Raw genomic sequence first — 9,704 nt, 5'->3', positions numbered from 1 at the left:
CACAAGTCTTGGTCACTGTTACGTTGTGCGACGTGACCTAATTTTTTTTTTTAACATTACACGCTATAAAAATAAGTGAGACGTTAATTTGCGGGTTAGCTACTTAGCATTCTCGGTAAGTTTAAAGGCAGTACGAGTACAAAATGGCCGTCATTTAGGTAACAAAATAAAAGTCAATACAAAGAGCACCAATTTATTTATTTATTTATTTATTTATTTATTTATTAATCAGCCGTATCACAGTAATAACTAATCATAATATCGAGAATACTAAAATATTTGCCATCTAGTATCACAACTTTTGAACATGTAAAAATAAATAAACAAATAAATAAACAGTTCCTTTCACATAGTGTTTGTTTTCGTGGTGGACTCCTCAGCAGAATGTTCTCCAGCCGCACAGACCATCCTCTCCTTTATCTTCTTATTGGTGCTTATCATGAGGAAAGGACTGAACATGGCATAACATGAAGAGAAAAACACTCTTATGTCTGCGATCACAGGCGGGACCTGGGCCACGGTCAGCATGTAGATCCAGATCACGTTATCAATGCCGAAGAACATGGTGTAGAGCACCACCAACATAACAACTGTCTTGGCCGCACGCATTTCCATGGGGGTTCCTTGCTGAGTGCGTCGGATGGATCTGACCTGCCTGCTGTGTTTGTGCAGGAGGACGAGGATGTAGCCACTGGAGGCCAGCATGGTGGCTACAAAAGCAAAGTCTCGTGTTGAAAGTATTGCTCCATTCACCACATATGACAGGTTGTCTTGGAAGTTCACGTGGCAGAAGCCTAGGTTGAGAGTGAAGGCAGGCACAGTGCCGTTCCGAGGTGCCATCGTGAAATGCGGAGCCGCAGCACAGACAATCATGTTGAGGAGCCACAACCCTACGAAGGTAGGCATAACTAGCTGAGAGAGATGAGATTTCAGCTTGGTCAGGTTTGGTCCGGCTGATGGTGCAATGGTCAGAGCTTGGAAGACACTCAACATGCAGGTGAGGCAGACAGAGAGGGCACGACCAATACGGTAAGCATAGATCACCACTTTGCAGCCAGGATCGTTCAGAAGGTTCTGAAGTCCAAAGATGACCATCGTCTGTGGCACACCGCGTGTCAGCAGAAGCAGCAGGTTGCTGAAAGCCAGGTGAGCCAGGATTCTATCCACAGGCTGCATGTGTGACTCTGCAAAAGCGATATGAGCGTACGCCATCAGCACGGATGCATTACCCAGAACTCCCAGCCCTGTCTGCAGCAGGAACGAGACTCCTTTAATGGTTATGCAAAGGTCCATGGATCTTGGATTCTGAGTCCCACAGTAAGAGAGAGATTGACAGAAAATGCACTAGATCAGATTTTTGAAAATAAAATTTATGATAGGACAACAACACGCAGATCTGTAATGAGTAAACGCTCACCTGGAACTTCTTTTTGTGACGGCTTACTCGTGCCTTTGTGGTCTTCATCGCCAGGCATGAAAGTAAAGATATGTGAATTTATAACGTGTACTTTTCCACTGGGGCCCGACTCACTCCGAAACAAAACACCTCAAGATTCCAAGTAACCATGGAAAAAAGTCACCAAGGTAACTGTGTGCGAGCTCCACCTGCTTACCACACAATTAGCCTTATAGTGAAAACAACTACATATGCAGGGCTAACACACAAACATCTGGCACCAACAGACCAATGCAGTGAGCTCACTTTAATTAGAAAGAATTTAATTAAAAAGAATGAGGAAAACACAATGAGAGGAGCAAAGACCTCTAAACTTCACTGTCATCACTGAAGATGTGTTAGTAATTCTGAATCAGGTTTATTAAACCTGTTTAACTCAATCAGCACAATTGAGGTACGTGTGTATATGCGTGTGTGTATACGCTCGTGTATACGCGCGTGTGTATACGTGTGTGTGTATATACACGTGAGTGTGTGTGTGTGTGTGTATATATACACGTGGTAGTGTGATGAACCTGTGAATGACATACTGTTGCATGTCCCTGAGTGTTTCATTACATTTACCCCACAGCTCTATTGGCTATAATATGCTAATGATAATATCTATTTATTTAAAGTACAGTATGGAACAGGCCTTTTCCCATTTACATTTAGCATTGTGGAACTTGTGTATTTTACATTATAGCATCTATGAACGGTCCTTCTCCAACTAGCCTCCCTCTATTCTCTCTCTTCAAGCTAATGAGACAAATAATTGCAGCAAAAATTTCTGTCTCTGTCCTGAAGATGTGGGAAAACTTCAAGTTACAGCTTTACCTTTCACTGTTACAAAGCGTACGCACTGGAAACTCCTTCCATACACGATGCACAAACTTTTTAAAAAATTGTTTATTATTAGCAGATAGCAGATTAGCAGTCTGCTGTACCTGAGGATGGTTGCATGTCTGTGATTGAGCTGTAGCTATGGAAACAATAACGTATTAAAACATCTTTTTTTGTTAGAAAACTGTGATGTGCAAATTCACTATTTTAAAAGATGCTGTTGTAGAGAATTAAAAATCTTTACATATTTACAGTGAAATAAAAAAACAAACAGCTACAAAGAGCTTATACTTTAGAACTTTTTAATCTTTTGGATTGGCGTGAACTTCTCTGACTCAAAATGATTATGCCGAGCTATTTTTTTTTTATTTTTTATTTATTTATTTTTTTGCTCGTGGTTACCCGAGTGTATAATGCCAGGTTAATTAGATTAGACCCTATGGTGTGCCTGATTTCCCTCAGGTTTGTCATTTCCGTTGGGACCTGGACAAGCCTGCACATGCATTTGTCTATTTCTAATTGCCTGAGATTGATTATTATTAAGTTTTTGTTCAACATCTACAAAATTCCTGTCAGGCCAGAAACACAGGAACACAAGAGGGAAAGATTTCTATACATGTGTTCATGATTCATTCAGTACTGCTATTGTTTCCAGCTATTAATGTTAGGTCAGCAACTAACACTGTGATGATGTTTGTCTCTTTATTGTCTCAGATGAAATAAATCAGCATCTCCCTGGACTTAAATCCAGATGAGGAACATTACAGTATGTACCTGCTAATTAGATCATCAGTGAAGGGACACGTGTTAATTAGGTTCTTAAGCTGCTATAAAAACACAGCTCATTTATTATTTTTTAAAAACATTTCAACTAATGCTCTTGAGAAATACAGAGCAAGGCCTCAAGCTCAATCCAAAATAATGACTAAACGAATCCGGAGGTAATGTTTATATATTAATTACACTGATGGGGGGAAAAGAGAGTCCAGAATGTGCCTCATGTGATAGTGTGAGTAATAACCAAGTCCGTGTGAATTTAATTGTGTGAACAGGTGAAAATTAATTGTACAGAAAAGAATTTTTAACACTTCTTATATCAATTTATATAAAGTTATAACAAGAATCACATGCAAATAAAGACATTTACTGAAAAATATTTCTTTTTTAAATCACATATTTAGACGAATTTAAATTGATCCTGTGTGTCTTTTCTAAAAATAAAAATACTCGCATTGCATCTGAAAAGTGTTTAAAAAAACGTGTGTAGATTTCATGTGTGAAACGTGTGACTTCCACCAAGCCGAGTATTCATTTATATGAATAAACGGTAGTGCGATAAGTCACCCACCGTGGCTGATGTTTGCTTCGCTCTCCCTACCAATGTAATTTTTATTTGTCTTAAACACACAATTCATGCTACATTGAGATACATCAGGGCAGAACTTCTGTTCATCGGCAAACACAAACTTAAATTATCGCCTGTTGGACTGTGACCTTTTATTATGCCTGGAGCTAACCAACACCAGCCGGCAAGAAATTTACTTGCTGCTAGCTAATGTCTGCTCACTCGAAAATAAGATGGAAGAGCTGAGAACCAGAAACACAATTTAGCATGAGAAAAGGGATTGATCTTATTTTCATGGAAAGAGTGGAGAGTACAAACTGAGGTGTGTTTTAAACCTTTGCTCTGAGAGCACACTCTACTGTGGACTCGGAGGAGTTTGCTGCAGCTGTAACTGGCTTCATCCACACATGCACCGAGAACATTATTCCCACAATAGAGTGTAAGACCCATGTTAACGATGAACCTTGGGTCAACTGCAATAAAACCACTTACCACATTTCTTTCAGATGGCATTGAGGAATACAAAAAAGCCAGATAGTGTCACTAGTTGGAACAGTTTTTGACCATTAGAGGTCGCCAAAGACTTACTGTTGTACTGTCACAGGGATGGATCTTCTCTCTTTCACTTTCTGATTGTAAACCTATGGATACTTACATAAGAGATGACTCGGCATCTGGTTGAATCGCCCATCCACTTCTCCAGTACGGGCTGGTTTTTTTGTCAGAAAGAAGAATGGCAGCTTACAACCATGCAGTGACAACAGGGGTCTTAATAAAATCACCATCTGAAATTGTGTCCTTTGACCACAGCATTCGACTACAGGGATCCGTTATCTTCACCTTCAAAGTTAGACCTGCGGAATGCTTACCATCATATATGATAAACTAGTTTGTGTTCATCTACCTGAATGATATTCTAATCTTCTCATGGTCCTTACATGAGCAATACCACCATGTGCATGAAGTCCTCCAGAGACTACCCAAGAGCATTTTGGTCGTTTTTCGTGCACATTTTTCAGAGAGTTCAGGCGCTGCCCCCATTTCTGCCCTGAGAAAAAGTGTTTTTTGTGCGGATGCGAGAAGCAGACATTTAAAAATCATCATTGTCCGCAAAGCCAACAGCATCTTCGACAACCCCACACACCCCTCAGACACACTCTTTACCCTCCTGCCATGTGGAAGAAGCATTCGGGCCCTCACAACCAAAACTGTGTAACAGTTTCTTCCCACAAGCCATCAGACTCACACACCTGACACACTGACACACACACCCTGAGAAAGGAGTAAGTCACACATGTGCAAGTCACAAGTAAGTCTCAAGTCATGAACCTCAAGTCAAAGTCAAGTCGAGTCTTTTTTTAATATTTGTCAAGCAAGTCTCAAGTCTCAAATTTGCGACTTAAGTCTGACTCGCGTCAAGTCATATCACTCGAGTTCCCCATCTCCGCACACACCTACCCTTTACATACCTATACATCTTTGCACTCAATCTACAGTTTTTACATTTTTAAATGTAAATTTAAACAATTATTTTTTTGCACCCCAAACAGAGTTTACACTGGTCAGTGCATTTATGTATCTGACTTGTAGAGTGTAGTATTGTTTTTTTGTATTGTTTGTTTGCACTGACTCTTGTCTTGCACTTTTTTTTGTCTTACACTGTATGCACAGGTGCACTTTTCCACCATGTCAATAGGTACATTTTATTTTTACTTTTTATCCCTTACTTCTGTGTTGTCTGAATGTTCTGTATGTAGCACCAGGGTCCTGGAGAAACGTTTCAATTCAGTGTGTACCGCATCAGCTATATATGGTTAAAATGACAACAAAAACCTGACTTGATCTCTCTCTCTTACTCGCTCAGGCACTTACACACACACACACACACACACACACACACACACACAGCTGCCTGTTGCATGGCAGTTGTTGATCATTGTGTTTAGACATCACAACTACCCTGTCCATTCTGTACGGTGGATCATTCAGGTGAACATCATTCAGATAATGAGAAGCAGGTGGATGTGAGGCCTCAGTGGGTGAGCACTGGACCGTGCAGTACCTCAGGCTCCCAGTGGTTCTCTCAGAAAATGCTTATAAGAGTGACATGAGGTGCTTAGTGCTTGACAAGACACAGGAAGAGGTGATGAACGTTGCAGAAGAACTTCACACAAGTATCAATGAGCCTTGTTTTGTGATCTACATTATCTCAGTGATTAGCAATGGACTCTGAGCTCCTAACACGCGGAGTCTTGTATCTGTCTCTGGCTGTGGCGGGAATACCGGGGAACATTGCTGTGATCTGTGGCTTTCTGATGGCACTGCATCAAGATCGGCGTCTCCTCACAGCCGACAGCATTGTTCTGCACCTGGCCCTGGCCAACCTGCTGGTGGTGGCTGTTCGCTGCGTGCTCGAGGTTTTTGCTACCTTTGAAATTGTCAACGTTTTTGATGACACTGGTTGCAAGGCTGTAATTTTTGTGTACAGGACAGCGCGTTCGCTTTCCATCTGGCTTACCTTCGTGCTGAGCGCCTACCAGAGCCTGAGCATTGCGCCCCCGGGGTCACACTGGGCAACAGCTCGGGACCTGTTCTCCCAATTCCTTTGGCTCATATTTCTGGTAGTGTGGATGATCAACATCTCCATTAGTTCGCCATCTATTATCTTCGCCACTGGTGCCAAGAACACCTCAAAGCTCCTCCAGAACAGCATCAACGTGCAGTTCTGCTTTGTCAATTTCCCGTCTGTGATCGTCAAGGATGCCAACGGAGCTGTGCAGACAGTCAGAGACGTGGTGCCCATGGCTCTCATGACCACAGCCAGCCTCATCATCCTCCTCTTTCTCTACAGACACAGCCGCCAGGTCAGAGCTATCCGTGGCAGTGGTGGTGGTGGTGCAGGACCAGGAGGAGGAGGTTCCTCTGAACGCAGGGCGGCTATTACCGTGGTCACGCTGGTGACGCTGTATGTCGTGTTGTACGGAGTGGACAATGGGCTTTGGGTTTACACTATTATGGTGAAACAGACCATGTCATCTGCGCTCATCTCAGACCTGCGCATCTTCTTCTCGTCCCTGTATGCCGCCATGAGCCCCGTTGTCATCATTGTATCTAATAAGAAAGTGAACAAACATCTGAGGTGTGGCAGTGAGGAGAAGATGACAATGGCTGCTAAAGGCTGAAAAACACTGATCAAACTGCATCTTCAATAGCCTTCAACTACTGCAGTGCTGAATTTAATCATGTGAAATAGTGTGTGTGTGTGTGTGTGTGTGTGTGTGTGAGAACTGTGATATAAACTTTAAAAAGTGTGGGATGGTTGATAAAGAGTTCAAGTTTACAGATTCAGTAAACCTCATTAATACACACTTACACGCTACATGCAGTGCATCTATTTTAAATAATTTCTTTTATACAGTCACTTTTTTTTTTGCTGGATTTATAAAAATAGCAGGAATGTTAATGACACAAAGCAGCAGATGGTAAAAACACTTCATTTAAATGAGGACTTAAAATGTAATATTTTAAGATTGTACATTTTTTATTCGTGTTTTTGACTGCTCTTAAATCAAAAATAAAATGATTAATTGTGTGTATAGAGTCAAAATAATCCTGAGAATAGCCATCAGTCAGTGTATTGTGAGCTTTAACCATGTGTTTGGGTGACGTTGGGAAATGTTCATATGAGAGGAAGCTTGTCTATGAATCAGATGAAATGTGTTATATGGACTTGTTGGACTGTTTAAGTAAAAATGTTGGTCTGAGATGATTTTCAGGAGGTGTTTAGTCAAATGTTATGGTAAAAAAAAACAACACAAACCCACCACAATGTTGGTTATTGTTAATAAAACAATTCTATTGCTTAAGCGTTAAATGAGATGATGTTCAAACTGCTCCCCTGTTTAGAGAGTCTCCTCCTGTGGCTTCTTTAACAGTGATTAACACTTCACCTCATGTTCTCTCTCTGTGTGTGTGTGTGTGTGTGTGTGTGTGTGTGTGTGAGAGAGAGAGAGAGAGAGAAAGAAATGTTTCACAGCTAAATCGTGATCATGGTTAATTGCTTTTGGTGAAAAGGCCCAAAGCCCACTGGGAGGAAAACTTCACTCCCTTGCTGCTGATTAATGAGGAGAATACAGACGTCTGACATCATAACAGAAGGAAAGCTGTGGTTCCTCAAATGCAGGGCTGATTAAAGGTGTGATATGGTAATTAAATATATTTGGTCATTTGGTGTAGATCTTTTTTACTGCACTACATCTCTCTTCTCTGTGACTTACCTCCAACAGGCTGAAATACCTTCTTCTTCTACACCTGAAGTCTCAACCAAATGCAAAATAGACCAATGAACTGAAATGATGACAAAATGAAGAAATTCTGGGAAGTCGTCAGTCACAGTGAGTTGTGTGGACACCGAGGCAGGAATTAATGACTAGGGGCCAATTTGGTGTAGCTTCTAGTGTGTTTTTGGGATAATATTTTGTTGTGTTTAATTTGTTTATATATTTATATAGTGTAATGTTTCAGTTTAATGTTGATAAATGGACACAGCACTTAGGTGTTTTATTTGGTCACTGAATTTATTCCTGTAACCCGATCCCTTCCACACTGTAAAACACGACTCTGATTTTCATCCGAACCGATAAAACATTTATCTGACGGAGTGACAAAACTGATCACGACTCGTCCGGACCTACTCTGCGTCGTCGTGCCGTCGTTATCTTCGAGGCATTGTTTATTTTCTTTAGTTTAATCAGATCATTCTTTAGCACGTCCCTTCTTTCACTTCTTATTCACTGTGTACTTTGTGCAGATTCAACGCTTCTGACCGCAGTCTCGTTAACGGACCAATCAGAAGTACATTAGTTCTTGATCTCAGGTTTTTCTGCTTCGATTCTGCGGTAACGCTAACGAACTGAACCATGTTTAGGGTTTACGTTGATTACAAGCCTGTGTCACTTCTTACTTCAGTGGTTATGATGTGGATGGTGATAGTGGGTGCATTATTACTGGTTAATGTACATGTCGTAGTGTTTACATCTGTTTACGAGCGCTCTCAACACCTCCGCATGGTCGTGTGCAGAAACTAATGTTTTTTTCCTGATTTAGGGACTAAGCAGGTCCACTGAACCACACAGCCAAATCAACACCAGGGCACAGGTAGTGCTATCTTTTATTACCTCTGCCTACATGGTCATGGGAAGAAATGTTTTTTCTTGTTTATTTCAGTCAATAAATACATATTAATTCAAAAATAATGAATTTGAATATAGTTTTTAAATTTCTATTAAATTCTAATAAATGGTTGGCTTTTGATTAATAAACAGTGAGACTAGTGACAGGTCCTGAGAGAGCCAGTTAATCCTCTCTCTCTTATCACAGACAGAAATAACAGATTTTTTTATTTTTTTTTTAATACTTAAACTTTTTTGGGTCCTTTTAGCTGTGCAGACAGGCTCTTTATGTCAAGGGTCAATAAAAAAAATTCTTTAGTTCGTAATTCATTATTATTATATTATATTATATTATATTACAGAACCACATTTTGAACAAATTAAATTTGATGATCATGATGATGAAGAAGACAACGAGGGCAGGCCCATGTCTCGTATTCTTCACACCACTGAAATCTGATTGCACAGACACACAGACTCCGGTGGAATGAAGGATAGGAAGCATGGATGAGTGGATGCACAGTGAGCCTGGGATATACAGCCTTCTGGGGAAAAAAATAGAAAAATAGCATTTATTTTATAAGCATTTATACAGAGAGAGAGAGAGAGAGAGAGAGAGAGAGAGAACGTTTATACAGACATTTATAATGGAGTGTGTGTGTGTGTGTGTGTGTGTGTGTGTGGAGGGACAAGGCGAGACGAGACATGTCATACTCCGGTCGTGTCGCTACAGGCTTCAATACTCCTGTAGCTGAAAAAAAACGTGCCGAGGCAGCTGCTTTACAATGAAGAGACTGAAACAGTACACACACACACACACGCGCGCACACACACACTCTCACACACACACACCCACCTGAAGGTATTTATGAAACTCTTTCCTCCTCTTTTAACAGACTTTCATTCCTCA

General features: G+C 40.8%; 2 protein-coding genes and 1 long non-coding RNA gene across 3 annotated transcripts; 1 reads left to right on the top strand and 2 right to left on the bottom strand.

The window, feature by feature from the left end:
* Positions 1-264: 264 nt before the first annotated feature.
* On the bottom strand, positions 265-1,302 carry LOC132837807 (olfactory receptor class A-like protein 1). The gene has a single exon (XM_060857683.1). The coding sequence runs from the start codon at positions 1,291-1,293 to the stop codon at positions 346-348; it is 948 nt and encodes a 315-aa protein (XP_060713666.1). The 5' UTR covers positions 1,294-1,302; the 3' UTR covers positions 265-345.
* A 4,411-nt stretch (positions 1,303-5,713) lies between these two features.
* On the top strand, positions 5,714-6,855 carry LOC132837806 (olfactory receptor class A-like protein 1). Its single transcript, XM_060857682.1, has one exon. It carries the CDS (start codon positions 5,846-5,848, stop codon positions 6,803-6,805), a length of 960 nt encoding a protein of 319 aa, XP_060713665.1. The 5' UTR covers positions 5,714-5,845; the 3' UTR covers positions 6,806-6,855.
* A 1,326-nt stretch (positions 6,856-8,181) lies between these two features.
* LOC132837821 (uncharacterized) lies at positions 8,182-9,704 on the bottom strand. Its single transcript, XR_009647585.1, has 2 exons — positions 9,651-9,704; positions 8,182-9,545 (listed from the first exon to the last, which is right to left on the bottom strand). It is a non-coding gene; the product is annotated as an uncharacterized LOC132837821 (long non-coding RNA).

The sequence above is a fragment of the Tachysurus vachellii genome, chromosome 22 (genome assembly GCF_030014155.1).
Source record: "Tachysurus vachellii isolate PV-2020 chromosome 22, HZAU_Pvac_v1, whole genome shotgun sequence".
Taxonomy (NCBI): domain Eukaryota; kingdom Metazoa; phylum Chordata; class Actinopteri; order Siluriformes; family Bagridae; genus Tachysurus; species Tachysurus vachellii.
This window is presented reverse-complemented; position numbering and strand designations above follow the sequence as displayed.